At 37.5% G+C, this 17788-nt stretch overlaps 1 protein-coding gene across 1 annotated transcript in view; it reads right to left on the reverse strand.

Annotated features, from left to right (window-relative positions):
- The window catches only part of SHCBP1 (SHC binding and spindle associated 1), a 36346-nt gene that overhangs the window by 8097 nt on the left and 10461 nt on the right, over positions 1 to 17788 (reverse strand). Inside the window, exons 5-12 of the mRNA XM_007946771.2 lie at positions 17690 to 17782; positions 14367 to 14600; positions 14104 to 14272; positions 13668 to 13788; positions 10359 to 10490; positions 9457 to 9575; positions 2753 to 2839; positions 2242 to 2383 (exon numbers count right to left, since the gene is read on the reverse strand). Of these exons, the coding sequence (XP_007944962.1) occupies positions 2242 to 2383; positions 2753 to 2839; positions 9457 to 9575; positions 10359 to 10490; positions 13668 to 13788; positions 14104 to 14272; positions 14367 to 14600; positions 17690 to 17782 (1097 nt within the window). The remainder of the gene's footprint in view (positions 1 to 2241; positions 2384 to 2752; positions 2840 to 9456; positions 9576 to 10358; positions 10491 to 13667; positions 13789 to 14103; positions 14273 to 14366; positions 14601 to 17689; positions 17783 to 17788) is intronic.

Raw genomic sequence — 17788 nt, forward strand, 5'->3', positions numbered from 1 at the left:
AAAAAAAAAAAAAAAAAGCTTATGGGAACCTGTCAGACAAAGCCAGAGAGCTATATTCACTGCATACAGGAAGCTGGCCTTGCCAAGTGTGCACCTGAGCCACGCAATGGCTGCATCAGCAGCTGGATTGGGACTTTGCACACATCTGAGCACAGGTGGGGCAGCACCCAGAGGGGCACAGATAGGTGGCTACCAGGACCAGGTATGCAGGTTCCAGGAGCAAGGCTGGCAGTGGCAGTCATGGCTTCCACCACCCAGTTGGTGCGGCTGCTTCCTGATCATGTACAGCAACCACTGCCACCTAATCTGGGAGCCCAGGGGTGTCCCAGGCCCAGCCAGCACCACCAGTGCCCACAGCAGGAGCTGAAGAGCTGCAGCAGATGCTGCCCTGCACCAGGAGTGAAAGGCCACACGGCTACTGGACAGGTGAATGAAGGCAGAAGGAGGAGAAGGAGGTGCTACAGGGTTGATGAGACCTGCATCCCACTGCTTGCTCCTTCTGGGACTTCGAGGTCTTTAAAAACATCAGGGGGAAACAATAAGCAAAAGGAGAGCTAATTTCCCTTTTAAGGAAAACAAAAACAACATACATGCAGCCAGATGTTGCCCAAACAGACATTAAGCAATGCATACCTGCACTACTTTTTCTAAAAGAACTCTCAAATCAAGGGATGGACACTGGGAAAAGGTAATTGTGGGAAGGAAGTGGGAGGGGAGCTGTTGTATTGTGGTAAAATGTGCTCAATGACATGAGACAAAGTATATGTGAACTGCTGTATGGAAAGTGAATTTGCTCTGTAAATCTTCACCCAAATCACAAAAAAAAAAAAAGAATGTCCATATAAATAGAACTAACATTGGGAAACTTATGATAACGTCATAGCCATAGCCAACAACAACAACAAAAAACTCTCAAATCAAGCAATTTCTTGTAAGTGAGTGGGCATAACAGGCAGAATTCTAGATGGCCTCCACGATCCTCAGCCCATGGTATCATTCCCATGATTGTTACATGGAAGAATTTTTACAGATGTAACTAAGGTTATTAATAGTTGATCTTTAGAAAAGAGATGACTATATTTGTATGCAAATAAAGACGTAGCATACTCAGGTGAGCCCAATCTAACCACACGAGCCCTCAAAAGCAGAGCTTTCTCAACTGGCTGCTGAAGGAGAAGCCAGAGATCTGAAGCGTAAGAGTGAACACACGCGAGGGAGGTTCTCCACTGCTCAGACAGAAGGGGCCACAAGGACTTGAGAGTGCCCTCTAGGAGCTGAGAGGTTCCTGGCCAATAGCAGCAAGAAAGCACAGACCTCAAGTCCTACAACCACCAGAAACTGGATTCGGCCAACAACACGAATGAGCTGGGAAGAAGATTCCTCTCCAGAGCTTTCAGTGAAGAGTCTAGCCCAACCTATGCCTTGATTTCACCCTTGTGAGACCCTGAGCAGAGAACCCAGTCAAGTCTGTGTGGACTTCTGATCACAGAACTGTGAGACAATGAAAAACTCACAGGATGATACAGACTACTCACCATCCTTTAACCTTTGCCCACCCACTTCGATGTTAATCCTTCTGTGACTGAGACTCAATTATGATCTGGATCGTGGCTGGAAAATCATGAATTTCCCACTGAGTTACTGCAACTTTTCTGCCAAGAGTTAGGTGACAGAGAAGCGTTTACTTCCACCAGTAACAAGCAGAGCAAACTCCACTATCCCCTCCAGTAAATGCAGCCTTCAACCTGGCACATTCATTTCTCTCCTGGTGGTGCAATGGTTAAGCACTCAGTAGTTCAAACCCAACAGCCATGCCACAGGAGAAAAGACCTGGCAATCTGCTCCCATAAAGATCACAGTCTAGGAAACGGAATGGGATAGTTCTATTGTCATGTAGGGTTGCTATGAGTGAGAACTGACTCAACAGCACACAATGACCACCACAACATCCCTAACAAATGCCAGCAGGATACTGCTGCCATACACCCGTCTTTATTCTATAAATTTTTAGAAAGTAAGCCTAAGAAAGGAACAGCAGGACCAATGAAACAACAATATCAAGGCTTTTAATGAATAGCTGAACTAGCTGACCTTGAAAGTCTCCTGCACTCTGAGACTCCATGTCCTGGGTCCTTTCTTTAAGGAGGTGAAGAAAGACCAGAGCTTTAATCAGAGTTTAATGCTGAAATAAAGTAAATTAGGTTTGCATTTTTATATAAAAGACTACTAAATATAACGTACCTTCAGTTTCATCTTGGACATTTTCCTGCAGGTCAGAGAAGATTGTAGGTTTCACCAAGACAACGCCATAACCTTCATTATTGTGTATGACATTATTCACCATGATTATTTTGGGGATGTCATAATGCTCATCTAAGAAGTCCTGTGACATTGAAAACAAGTGTTTTAAGGAACTGTCACATTCAACACTGCCGCTTTAAAACTCTTCTCACTTTTTTTTCAGGCTGTTCTAAAAATAAGTAGAAAAGCTATGCTTATTAATATGTCGTAGCACAGTCTGAGCTCTGAGTGAGACAGCATTCCTGTCATTTTCACAAATCTAAAGGCAGTAAAGCATTTTCACAAGAGACTTTCTATCCTCAACTATTGATATTATTAAAATTTATATACTATTTATGCATTTCCAAACCAGAAAACAGCAGAATCCAGTATGGGAATTTAATCAAACATAATTTTTCTTAGATGAAACCATTCTCGTCTCTGGAAAGAAGTTGTTTCAGCAGGTGCTCACCTTAATGAGTATCCCTTCTTTGCAGTGATGGATCCCATTGTCACTCAGGGTGCACTTACTGCCGGGATATATTTCTATTCCAGCACCCTACAAGTTACAATTTGAGGTATTGACAATCAGCTTTTAAAAGGCAGAACTATAAGAGGTTTGTTATAATCACTACTAACCCTTTCACACAGTGCAATGTAATGTGAAAATATAAAATGTCTTAGGGATAAGTTTTATTAGGTATTTCTTATCAACATTTCCATTTGCTCTATTTTCAGGTAGTTGTCTACCATTATCACTTTCAGAAACAAAACAAAATACTCACACACACACACAACACACACACACTGGCTAAGAGTGTTAACATCTAATTCCTATCCCATTTTCTCATTCTGGCAAATCAGTTTTCTGATTTTATAAAAAGAAAAAAAAAAATCATTTAAAAATTTTGTTAAAGATACACTTGGATGCTAAATAACCATTCCCTCAGAGACGCTAGACTCATTGGAGAACAGCAATTCTGTCTAGTAAAACATTGCAATTTGAGGATAGAAACAAGACCCTATGTTTAAAAAAAAAAAACACCAATTTTTAAATAGCTAACCTAATCTGAAAATCCCACCTAAGAGTTAAACAGTTAATAGCCCCCACTATTACATGCATGTTAAAATTAGCAGCCAATTCAAGTGTCTTGTTTATAAAGAGTAATCAGAAAGATTTATGCATGGCCCAATTCTCTAACACTATCCCTCATCACCAATCAAAGTTACCAACTAAAAAGTAATAACAGCAACAATTTACTTCCTGATGCTGCTATGGTAGGCACAATGGGAAGTGAATATGATTCAGTCAAACTTCTATATTTAAGAAACCATTTGAGGAATAATACATAATTTCATAGATGAAGAATTGCTATCAACCATTTATGACACCACATACCATATGTATATTCACCACCTGTCAGTTTGTCATACTGTGATGGCTTGCGTATTACTGTGATGCTGGAAGCTATGTCACTGGCTATTTCAAATACCAGCAAGGTCACCCATGGTGGACAGGTTTCAGTAAAGCTTCCAGACTAAGGCAGACTAGGAAAAAGGATGTGGCAGTCCATTCGTGAAAAAATTGGTCACAGAAAACCATATGAATAGCAGTAAAACTTTGTCTTATCTCTTGCCAGATGAGCTCCTCAAGTTGGAAGGCACTCAAAATATGACTTGGGAAGAGCTACTCCACTCCACAAAGCAGAGTCAACTTTAATAATGTAAATGGAGTAAAACTTTCAGGACCTACATATGTTGATGTGGCATGACTCAGAGAAGAAACAGATGAAACATCCACTAATAATCAGAACATGGAATAGAATAAGGATGAATCTAGGAAAACTGGGAGTTGTCAAAAATGAAATGGAATGGCTAAACATTGATATCCTAGGCATTAATGAGCTGAAATGGACTGGTATTGGCCATTTTGAATCGAAAATCATATGGTCTACTATTCTGGGAACGACAATTTAAAGAGGAATGGTGTCACATTCATTGTCAAAAAGAATGGTTCAAGATCTAGCCTCCTGAAGTATAATGTTGTCCATGACAGGATAACATCCATATGCCTACAAGAAGACCAGTTAATATTACTATTATTCAAATTTACACACCAACCACTAAGGCCAAAGATGAAGAAATTGAAGATTTTTATCAACTTCTGCAGTCTGAAACTGACCAAACATGCAATCAAGATGTATTATTATTACTGGTGATTTGAATGTGGAAGTTGGAAACAAAGAAGCATCAGTAATTGGAAAATAAGGCCTAGGTGATAGAAAATATGCCAGAGATCACATGATAGAATTTTGCAAGACTAAGGACTTATTGACTGCAACTATCTTTTTCCAACAATTTAAACAGAGACTATACATGTGGACTGTGCCCTGTGGAACACACAGGAATCTAAACAACTACATTTATGGAAAGAGATGACAGAGGAGTTCAGTATCAGTCAGAACAACGGCAGAGGTCGACTTGGAACAGACCATCAATTGCTCATATGCAAGTTTAAGGTGAAGCTGAAGAAAATTAAAACAAGTCCACAAAATATGACCTTGAGTAAACCCCACCTGAATTTAAAGACCATCTGAAGAACAGATTTGACACATTCAATAACCATGATCAAAGACCAGAGGAGTTGTGGGATGACATCAAGGAAATCATACATGAAGAAAGCAAAAGGTCATTAAAAAGACAGGAAGGAAAGAAAAGACTAGAACAGATGTCATAAGACTCTGAAACTTTCTCTTGAATGGAGAATAGGTAAAGCAAATGGAAGAAATGAAATACGAGAGCTAAACAGAAGTTTCAAACAGCAGTTTGAGAAGAAAAGACTAAAGTACTATAATGAAATGTGCAAGACCTGTTGTTGTTGTTGTTGTTGTTATGTGCCGTCGAGTCGGCCCCGACTCATAGCGACCCCTCCTTGGGTTTCCGAGGCAGTATCATTACGGAAGTAGGATTGCCCAACCTTCCTTCCGAGGAGTGGCTGGTGGGTTTGAACCGCCAGCCTTCTGGTTAGCAGTCAAGTGCTTTAGCCACTATGCTACCAGAGACCTAGAGTTAAAAAATCAAATGAGAAGAACACACTAGGCATTTCTGAAATTGAAAAACTGAAGAAAAAATTCAAGCACTGACTTGCAATACCAAAGGATTCTATGGGCAAAATATTGAACAACGCAGGAAGCATCAAAAGAAGATGGAAAGAATACATAGAGTCACTGTACCAAGAAGAAGTGTTGATGTTCAAACATTTCAGGTGGCAGTCATCAAGTTGCTTTTGATTCATAAAGACCATAAAAAAAACAAAACAAACTCACTGCCATCAAGTCAGTTTCTGACTCATAGAGACCCCTCCTTGAGTTTCCAACGTGGTATCTCTACAGAAGTAGACTGACCAGTCTTCCTTCTGAGGAGTGGCTGGTGGGTCTGAACTGCCAGCCTTCAGGTTAGCAGTCAAATGCCGTAGGCACTACACCATGTACAACAAAACAAAATACTGCCCGGTCCTGTGCCATCCTCATAATCGTTGCCATGCTTGAGCCCCTCGTCAGTCACCGTGTCAATCCATCTGGGTGAGGGTCTTCCTCCTTTTCACTGACCCTCTACTTTACCAAGCATGATATCCTTCTCCAAGGACTGGTCCCTTCTGACAACATGACCAAAGTACTAGAGACGATGTCTGGCCATTTAAGCTCCTAAGGAACATTCTGGTTGTATGTCCTCTAAGACACATCTGTTTGTTCTGCTAGCAGTCCACAGTATACTTAATATTCTTCACCAACACCACAATTCAAATGCATCAATTTTTCTTCAGTCTTCCTTATTCATTCTCCAGCTCTCACGTGCATATAAGGCTATTGGAAATACCATGGCTTGGGTCAGACACACCTTAGTCTTCAAAGTGACATCTTCACTCTTTAACACTTTAAAGAGGTCTTTTGCAGTAGATTTGTCCAATGCAGTAAGTCCTTCGATTTCTTGACTGCTGCTTTCATGGGCATTGATTGTGAATCCAAGTAAAAGGAAATCCCGGACAACTTCAATCTTTTCTCCGTTTATCATAATGTGGCTAATTGGGCCAATTGTAAGGATTTTTGTTTTATGTTGAGGTATAATCCATACTGCAAGCTGTATGTAGTCTTTGACCTTCATCAGTAAATGCAAGTACTCTTCATTTTCAGCAAGCAATGTGGTGTCATCTGCATATAGCAGGTGGTTAATGAGTCTTCCTCCAATCTCGATGCTGTGTTCTTCTTCATATAGTCCAGCGTCTCAGATTATTTGTTCAGCATACAGATTAAATAAGTATGGTAAAAGGATACAACGCTGACACACATCTTTCCTGATTTTAACCCAGCAATATCCCTTTGTTTTGTTCAAACGACTGCCCCTTCATCTATGGATAGTTCCTCATGACCACAATTAAGTGTTAAAGAATTCCCATTCTTTGCAATGTTATTCATAATTTGTTATGATCCACACAGTCAAATGCCTCTGCATAGTCAATAAAACAAAGGTAAACATCTTTCTGGTATAATCTTTGCTTTCAGCCAAGCTACATCTGACGTCAGCAATGATATCCCTCACTCTACATACTCCTCTGAATCTGGCTAGAATTTTTGGCAGTTCCCTGTCAATATACTACTGCAAGTGTGTTTATATTATCTTCAGCACAATTTTACTTGTGTGTGATATTAATGATATTGTTCAATATTTTCTTCATTCTGTTGAATCACCTTTCTTTGGAATGGGCACAAATATGGATCTTTTCCTGTCAGTTGGCCAGGTAACTGTCTTCCAAATTCCTTGGCATAAACAAGTGAATGCCTCCAGCTCTGCGTCCATTTCGTCCATTTGTTGAAACATGTCCATGGGTAGTCCATCAACTCCTGGGGCCTTGTACTTCATCAGTTCCTTCAGTGCAGCTTAGACTTCTTCCTGCAGTACCATTGGTTCTTGACTATGTGCTCCCTCCCGAAATGAATGAACGTTAGCCAATTTTTTTGGTAAGTGACTCAATCAACACAGAGAAGGTATCTGACAAATCCAACTCCTTTTCAGGATAAAAACACTCACAATCTAAGAGTATAAGGCAAGCTCCTCCATCTGATAAAATGCATTATAGAAAACCCACAGCTAACATCATACTCAGTGGAGAGACTTAGAGCTTTCCCCTTAAGATCAGGTACAAGACAAGGATGCCCACTCTCACCACCGCTATTCATTATTATACTAGAAGGTCTAGCCAGAGCAATTAGGCAACAATAGAAAAAAAAGTATACAAATCAAAAAGAAAGAAGTAAAACCATCCCTTTTCACTGATGGCATGACCCTATACATAGAAGACCACAAAAATTCCACAAGAAAGCTACTAGATGGAAATAGAAATACCATTTGATCCAGCAATCCCATTACTAGGTAAATATCCTAAAGAAGTGAGAGGCAGGACACGAATAGATATACGCACACTCATGTTCATCGCAACACTATTCACAATAGCAAAGAGATGGAAACAACCTAAGTGCCCATCAACTGAGGAATGGATAACCAAACTATGGTACATACACACAATGGAATACTGTGCAACACTAAAGAATAATGTAGAATCTGCAAAACACCGCAGAACATGGATGGACTTGGAAAGGACATTATACTGAGCGAAATAAGTCAATCACAGAAGGATAAATATTGTATTAGTCTACTACCGTCAAAAGTCAAGGAAAGGTTTATACACAGAGGGAAACGTTCTTTGTTGCTTACCAGGGATGGGAAGGGAGGGGAGAGAAAATTTCTGGATAGGTTAAAAAAAAAAAAGATATATACATATATACACACCTATATATGCATACCTATATATACTACCAAAGATTATTAGTAGTCACTAGGGGTAAGAAGGAGCTCTGGTAGCATAGTGGCTAAAGCGCTTGACTGCTAACCAGAAGGCTGGCGGTTCAAAGCCACCAGCCACTCCTCGGAAGGAAGGTTGGGCATTCCTGCTTCCGTAGTGATACTGCTTCGGAAACCCAAGGAGGGGTCACTATGAGTCGGGGTCGACTGGACGGCACATAACAACAACAACAACAACAGGGGTAAGAGGGAGGGGGAAAGGGGAAGCTTCTGTTCGTGGGCCATTGAGTTTATGCTAATGGTAGTGGAATATTTTGGGAAAAAAGAGCAATAATGGTGGCACAACATAAAACATGTCATCAATGTTCCTGAGCTGTAAATGGGGAAGTTGTTATGTTGGTGAATATCTTGTTATGTAAGTTTTCCCCACAATAAAAGTGAAAAAAAAAAAGAGAAAGAAAGAAAACTACTAGAGCTAATCAACGAATTCAGGAAAGTAGCAAAGTGTACAAGGTGTACTTTAGGTACAAAGTACACAAAATCAGTCAGGTTTCTACACATCAGCAATGAGCAACCAGAAAAGGAAATTTAAAATGCAATTCTATTTACAGTAGCAGCTAACAGGGTAAAATACCTAGAAATAATTTTAGCCAAGGAAGTTAAAGACTTACCTGTTCACTGAAAATTATAAAACATTACTAAAACAAATCATAAAAGACCAAAATAAATGGAAAGACATTCTATGTTCATGGATCAGAAGACTTAATGTTATTAAAATGTCAGTACTATTCAAAGAAATCTATAGATTCAACACATTCCCCACCAAAATTCCAATAGTACTCTTTGCAGAACTAGAAAAATCAACCCTCAAATTTATACAGGGGCTCTGAATAGACAAAGCAATCATGAAAAATAACAGTTGGAAGACTCATAGTTCTTGGTCGTAAAACACAGTATAAAGCTACAGTTGTCAAAAAAAGTCAGGTTCTGGTATAATGACAGACATACAGACCAGTGGAATAGAATTAAGAGTTCAGAAGTAAACCACAGACAACTGATTTTCAACGGGTCTAAGCCTCTCCTAAAGTTTCCAGAGAGCTACTAGGAACTTTATTCTTTTTCTTCTTAAACTGTTTTGAAAATGCTAAATGAGAATAACCTGGTATAGTTAAGTCTGGCTGACTACATATACTTAAGCATATGAACTTCTTTGAAGAAAGACAATAGGAATATGCATTCACACTTTGGCTCCATATTTTATTGATTCATTTAGAATGTGAACCCAAGGTACTTCACCAAAAGGATAGGAGACCGCCATACCTTGGCACCATATAAGTCTGAGTTCCTCATTAATAATTCTGCTGATGTTCGTACTGTGACTCCTGTAGTTTCACACTGCAGTACACAGTTTTCCAATGTAGTTTTGCCACGGTGAATGCCTAGGATAAAAACATACAATAGACTGCTTTAAGAACTACTGTGCATTTTCAGTGTTAGAAATGGTCTCGAGCGAACATTAGATATGGTCCTCGGAAGGAAGGTTGGGCAATCCTACTTCCATAGTGACACTGCCTTGAAAACCCAAGGAGGGGTCGCTATGAGTCAGGGCTGACTCGACAGCAAATAACAACAACAACAAATAGTCAATAGTTTTCAAACTTTATCATCTGAGTTATAAATTCACAATCTATAAAACAATGACTATTTTGAGTTATTTTCTAAAGTTTAAAAGCAACATTCTTAAAAAAGAATGATTTGACTGCAAAAATGCAAAATCAAATTAAAAAGCACTTTTGATTAGAAAAAAGTATCAGAGAGTAACTTTGTTGAGTATGTTGGAAGGAAGAAGAGAGCCCTGATTCAAGAGAGGGAGCACAGATCCCAGGAAATAAATATTACAGAAACATGAAGATAGCTAGCCTGAAGCTATTGCTAGATGGAAAACAAAGAAGAAAACAGACCACGATACTGGAACGTTTTAAAAGGAAAAAAAAAACTGATCACACAGAAAAGAAGTTAGTATTAAACTAAGAAATCTGGAAGAATAGGCTGAACTATTTTTCACTTTGGAGGAAGCTTCCTAAATTGTTACTTTATGTATATAAATAATCAGCCTTCCATACACTCAAGAGTGGTTTTTCATTAAAGTCTACCTTTCATGAAAAGCAAAGTTTTTCTTCAAAGCCTGGAACAAATGATACACCAAATATTCAAATACTTACTTAAGATTCCTTCTACAGCACCATGCTGAACAAATTTTATGCTTGAGATTTTAATATCCACACCTGTACAATCCACAAAAGTGTCTCCTTTGCCCCTCTTTTCTATCACAATATCATCTGGTAAACCATATCCTAAGGAAGAGAACAAGAACAAGATGGGTGAAAGGAAATGTCTAATCAGTAAAACGTAGATTTCTTTAAAAGACACTGTATATATTTGAGAACAATCAACTAGTGCATTTAAATAATATCTAATTATCTCCATGTGTCTTGATTAATTTAAAACATGGTATTCAATTTTTAACAGTTGCAACTTCCCAATTTGCCCCCTATCAGGGAGACTACCTTCTGAACCATCTCAGACACGCTCAGCATTAAATCCACTCACAGAACTACTATGGAACAGTAAATAAATAATCCAAATGTTCACAGTTGAGTGAAAAGGCTTTAAGTACTCCATCCTTCTAAGTTTTTTATTTTTTCCAACTCCATGATTCTATAATAACATAAATTAGCTTTAAAAAAGCCTAACAATTTATCAAGATTATCTAATTTTAATATTCTCTTCAACTGCCTGATTTAAAAACTGACAATTAGCCATAAAACAATTTAGCTACTGGAAAAAGTAGCCTACCTTGTTAACCAATAGAAATCATTAGATTTTTATAAATCTGAATTCAAACTAAAATACAGGTGGGGCCATTGAGTGGGCTTACCAAAAAATGAAGAATCAGAAATCTAGAGAACTGGCCTGATTTTCATCATGAAACTGAACCACACTGACAAAGCTGTAAATAAGAAGTAAGTCTCATTGTCTAAAGATAAATCTTGACTTAAGTAAGTAAAATCAGTAACTGTGTCAACCAGGCCAAACCACGGAGGAAACCTACACGTGAAGAGAACAGACAAGCCTTCGGGGATGCCGGCAAATGCCCCAGGACTTCTTACACCAGAACGCTGCCGGCAGTAGTGGAGGGTCTTTTTTTAATCTTTTATATGTGTCTGCATGTACTTGGCACATTTTCTACAATAATCATTGCTTTTTCTCATTAGAAAAATTAAAAGTATAAAAAGAATTGCCATGGAAGTGGGATGAGTCATGTTACATTGTGGAGACTGCAACCAATGACATGAAACAAATGGGTATGAACTGTCCAATGGATAACTGATTTGCTTTGTACACCTTCACACAAATCACAATAAAAAGTTTAAATAAACAAATAAAAAGAATTGCCACAATGAGAAATATACACAAATTATGTACTCTTAGCAGTTTAAAACGTAAAACCATCAATAAGTAAATGGAAGTTCTAAATAAGAAAACTCGGAAGGAAGGTTGGGCAATCCTACTTCCGTAGTGATACTGCCTCGGAAACCCAAGGAGGGGTCGCTATGAGTCGGGGCCGACTCCACGGCACATTAACAACAACAACAACAACAAACAAGAAAAACTTTACTATATAATGCTCATGGAGCTCTGGTGGTGTAGTGCCTAAGGCATTTGACTACTAACCAGGAGGTTGGTGATTCAAACCCACCAGCTGCTCCATGGAAGAAAATGAGGCAATCTACTTCTGCAGTAAGTTTGGTTGTTTTTTTTTAATAATGCTAATACCCTGCACATAGTAAGTACTCAGTATATATCTCTCGTTGTAAGTGTTAGCTATGCTTATTATCAGAGAAACTTAAATATTACTCATGAACAAGTACTTCATATACTCACACTAGTAGAGAGATCATCTGAGTCCTCAAATTCTGAGAATGCCCTCTGTTGGTAAATTTACACTCATTTTTACACTTAACTATCAGAATTCTGGATGGCTATTTATGACCCTCTGGCAATCACATTATAATTTCCTCACCAGTCTACAAAGAACTCTTATCTACCACACAATCTATAATATCAGTGTTATTTTCACTATGCCAAAAATAAAGTGTTTTTATTGCAGTGTTTTATCCTGCAGATGTGTTATTTATACACACATATCTATATAAATCAAATAGTGGAGAGGAGAAAGAACAAAAATTACACACATAAAACAAAAAAGGGGTGAGATGATGTACTAGTGAACAGCAGGAAATTAAACTCCCAGCCTTGCTTCCATTAAGAAGTTTTGACAAGATAAAGATAAAGAACATAGCTTAAGCAGTTTGTGAACAGCTGCACAAGTCCCAAAATGATATACGATTTTTTTGCATTACAAGCTTTATTGCTAACTTGAAGCTGTTTTGGTAAATAGTGGAACAGGTGTATATAAATTTGACACATTATGGAAATGTACAGGACCAAGATGAACGATTGTAAAGTAACCTAAATTTAGGAATCACTCTAAATGGACAATAAAATTATAACCACTAAAAAGTTATCTTTAATAGAAACTTTCAACATTAATTTTCTCAAAACTATTTGGCCAACACACAAAGTACAGAATTTGTAACATTCAGCAAGCTTTTAAAGAATTAAGATCATGTTTATTTTCTATCAATTTCAAGTTAAATGTACTTCACTGTACTCTAACAAAAATATAGGCAGCGCCTGGGTTATAAACATCCCACTGACATCTAACCTGTAGTTACAAACCAACCCCTACAAAACCTATTATATTAAAAATTCAAGGTGCATAGCATGGTTTGTATTAACAAATGGGTGCTACTTTGCAATGTGCAACAAAACATTATGATTATTACCGTATTATTATGTTAAAGATGTTTTAGTGCATCTGGAAGTGTTTAAAAGATTTTTTTATGCATAGAACAGTACACTAAGACAAACAATTGACTAACGTTAGATCAAACTATACCTAATTGTTCCAACTTACATACAAATGCAACTTACAGGTTTAGGAACGGAACTCATTCATAATCCAGGAACTGCCTCTAAGCTAAATTTAAAACAAATAACCACACACCAAATACCCACAACATATATGACATAAGAGCAAGTAACAAGTCCAATATAGCATACTAAACTAAAAATATATTGCTGGGAATATTTATTCTAGAAATTAGATTTTCTCTCTATAAACCACCTACAATCTGGAAATACATTTCTTCTTAATGGCCTTTTATCCATATACTGACTGTGAACGTCCTCCCAACACATCTACATGTTATAAGAACCATAAATCAAATTGCTCAAACAATGGGTCAATTCCCTGCAAGCTTTCAATGCCATTAGTTGCATGGCAACTCATTTGAAATCAAATGAGTTAAAATTACCTTATTGAAGCTGCCACAAAGATCAGTAACTTAGGGTTTTCTTAGGCATAGCTCGCATGAGAGTCTGGTTGCAAGATCTCCCATACTCACCTTCCAACTCAATGGAGTCAGCAATGGAGAATGTGCCATGTACCACATAATGGCCAGGACATACAATAACAGTGTCGCCTTCATAGCAGGCATTTATAGCAGACAACGGATCGCCATGGAACTAGAAAACAACAATAACACACTGCAAATATGCTCCTCCCAAAAGTAACCCAAATATTATCCAGGTGTCTTCATGTCTCACTTTGAAAATGGAGTCAAAACTGAGTATTTCATTATCTACTTTGATAGTGCACTGAATGAAGCCCGTGCATGCTCGATTAAGTGACCACTGCTGACAAAGGGCAGTGCTCTCACTACTTCCCATTTCACAGAAAACTAGCTCTGGGAAGCTCCTGTATACACTCCGTAGAGTTCATGAAAATCGTGGGTGAATCAGAGGGAAAAAGCCACGTGGGGTGAGAAACCCTCCTTTTACCTGAATTTCTGTTTCTTCCTCACAAGGTTGCTGACAAAGCTTGTCCCTGAGCAGGGACTGCAGCAGACCAGTCACCATGGTGGAGGAAACCACGTGGGTAACCTTCTGACCACTCACTCGAACACCCTTTGCTTGGATGTTAGAATTCTTTTGGTAACCAAACACATATCTTAAAGAAAGCAAACAGACATACCAGTTTTCAGAAGATAGGTGGGGTGAAACCAAAGATGCCGATCAACTAAAAATAACAAAGACATACATACCTCAATAAAGGATTCTCGATGAGTTTAAGCTTTTGTTTCAACTGTTCCATCTCCGAATACAATTTTAACCCTTCCACCATAGAGATGTTTTCCTGCTCAGAGTCAGAGTTACAATTTGACAAACTGCTTCTCAGATTTAAAAACCTCCTGTAACTCTCCTCACACTGAGACAGCAAATTGCGGTAGTCGACAATTAGTCCTGATGGAACTCGGTCTTCAAGAATGTCATAATGCCTGAAAGTTTAAAAGCAAGAGAAAATCCAATGCCTTTCAGACACATTTTCTTATCATTAAGACAGCCCATTTAGTCTTCAAAGAGCCAGTAAGAAAAGCGTCTCATAGTGCATAACTCAGGTGCACATTAATTCCTACCGAACAGCACTTTATTCCAAGTGGAAGCTATTGAAAGTTTTAAGCATCACTTCATTATGGTCACTAATTTTTCTTCTGAGGAGTTGTTTTTTTTTTTTCCCAGACCGAAGTATTTGTCCTTTAGAAATACTAGAAATTCTAATATGTAAAAATTCACAATCTGTAATCATTACTTAGTAAGAAATTATTTTCTTCTCATTTAGTAGATTTAAAATCTAGTAATAATAAATGGGTGCCAAGGAGGATACAGTGGTGAGGCATAGGGAGGGAAAGTATCCCAAATTAGTTCATCACAATGTTTAAGACCACCATACAGCTATGATCAGAAATTGGAAGCAATCCAAATCATCTAGTCCTTCCTTATATTTAAAGCACTGTGGCTCAAATGATGTTGAATTTCCTTCAGGAAGATGACTGGACACTTATTAGCACTTAAAAGTTATTATTAATTTAGATACCTTCTCAAGCAGAAAATAAATTGAGAATAAAAATTATTTCTAGATTAATAATAAAATACGTACAATCAATTGACTGGATTTGAAATTAATAGATTTTAAAATAAAGTACAATATTTTTGCTATTACCTACAGTTTTAAAATAATTGCTTTACTTTTCATTTAAAAGTATATTGACTAGATGACTTAGCCCAGAGGGCCCCAACCCTGGCTGCACATTAGAATTCACCACAGAGTTTTTAAAACTTGCAGGTGTTCAGGCCCCTCCCAGACCAACTAACACTATCTCTCAAGGTAGAGAAGTGTTTGCTAAGTTCTCTGGGGATTCTAACACACAACTAAGGTTGAGAATTGCTGCCTTAGATGACTTTTTTTTTTTTTTTAACTTAGTCATGCTCTAAATAAGAGGTTGTTGTTGCTGTTGTTAGATGCCACTGAATTGGTTCCAACTCTTGGTGACCCAATACACTACAGAACAAAACAATGCCTGGTCCTCACCATCCTCACAAATCGATGCTATGTTTGAGCCCATTGTTGTAAACACTAGGTCAGTGTACTTAAGAGTCCTCTTCTTTTTCACTGACCCTCTACTTTTTAAGATAGGAAGGGGAAAAAAAAAAAAAGAAATATATCCCAAATAAATTTACATCAAATTATGGTGAACACTCAAAGTTATTTAAATATTTTTTTTTTATCCATCTTTCCAATAAACGAATTTGGTAAAGCTTGAAAAGCCAGAATTTTGTGTGCTTTGGTTAATCCACACTCATTTAAAGAGATTTTGAAAATCCACTTTGCAAACAAGAAATAGGGGACCAAACCACTGACTGCTGATCAAGTCAATTAAGTTGTGAAGATGAAGACTCAAATTTTAACATAAGTGTCTTAGCCTTTCCAATATCCATGTCAATCAGCTTATTTCTCCTTGCTATATCGATACTTCATAGTCTGGAAGCAATGAACCAACATCTCTGTGTTTCAGACCCGTAAGCTTTGAAGCAGAGTGTTTTGAATTAGAAAGGAAAAATATTATTGTACAGTACAAAATCAAAACAGTTTGGTTTAATACCCTCTGAATCTTGCTTGTTGCCACCTCTACTCCTGTGTTAGCCCAGAGATCTTTAGTCTGCCTACCTCTGATAACATTCCAGACTTTCCATCAAGTGCCAGTTTCTTCCCCATAACTGAAAACAATTCCTCCCTTATGCTATCCCATCTGCCAATGCTGTACAATGCATGTATGTAAATCATTTCTTGTTGTTAGCACATATAAGGCTGTCAAATGGGAATACATTTTTTTCTCAAGTAGAGATCAAATTTGACAGATACACACGATATTCAACTACCATTGCATTTCACTACAATCAAAACCAATCATTACTCTTTAAGAGAAAATGTGTCAAACTTAGAAAAACCTAAAGTGGAAATTCTGGCATTTTATTAAACATGCTATGGGAATACAGAAAATATACAATGGAAAAATTGGAAAAAGGGCTAAACAGAAATAACAGCCAATTTATGAAAAGCTGAAACAAGACATACATAATTCTAAACTAGCCACACTTTTCAAATATGTTTTTATTTTATTATTTACTATTTAAGCCAAGAGAAATTTACTAAATCTGATTGGGTTTCCCAGTAACGTAAAGGGTTACTGCATGATCTTATGGAACCAAATCATCTTTCACACAAGGGAAAAAATTTATCTCCTACAATTTTTTCTTTTTAAATGCAAGTTCTAATTTTATTCTTATTTCAGCATGGCCTATTAAATTAATGCTCATGAATACGAGGTAAAATTACCTGGTCTTAGAACACCATCTAGTGGAGGGTCTACAGCCACCCTAACCAGGTCAGTGCAGAGCAATCATTTGGGTGTTTGTGTGTGGAAAGCTTTCCCTACCAAAGTGATAAATCAGGAGAAGAAAGTGTTCAGGTATTTTGGAAATTTTACTCACCACCAGTATTAACAATTTATTATCTTCATCTATTTGTCAAATCAAGATTTAAGAAAAATGAGCTTGACAAAACATGCCAAGGTAAGACCAATAGTTTAGCGTGTTTTCTGTTGGAGGTTAGAATAAAGCTATGTATCTTTAAAAACGTTCTTTTTTTAAAAAAAAAAAAAAAGGATTCTATAATTCAAATAATGTTTTTCAAACAATTTTCTTTTCATTAAACAAAGGAGTTTTAACATATTAGCTCAATTGGATTTTATTCAGTTTTACAGAAGAGTGAATTATTAACAGAGATATTCTTGAATTCTCTGCTTTTAGATGCAGTTTATAAACACTAAAAGCATGTTTCTCTGCACTCGTACAAGTTTCATTCAATAACTTGTCAATGGGTTGTACTATTTGTATGTGGTTCCATTTCTGCCTATGGGCCCCTGGCATACATTCATACAGATACACACACACACACATTGCACAGGTAAGATTAAACTGAGATATCTATTTTTCCCAGAATGTATCAAGGTCAGTAACAAATATTTACAATCTCAGTCGAGGTTCAACACATCTGACAAAATAATCATACTCATCCTCCTCTTCTTCATCCCAACTCCTCCAAATGTTTTGGTAGAAAAACCTGAAA

The sequence above is a fragment of the Orycteropus afer genome, unplaced genomic scaffold (genome assembly GCF_000298275.1).
Source record: "Orycteropus afer afer isolate SDZICR_OR568_19922 unplaced genomic scaffold, OryAfe1.0 scaffold00009, whole genome shotgun sequence".
NCBI classification, from domain to species: Eukaryota; Metazoa; Chordata; class Mammalia; order Tubulidentata; family Orycteropodidae; genus Orycteropus; species Orycteropus afer.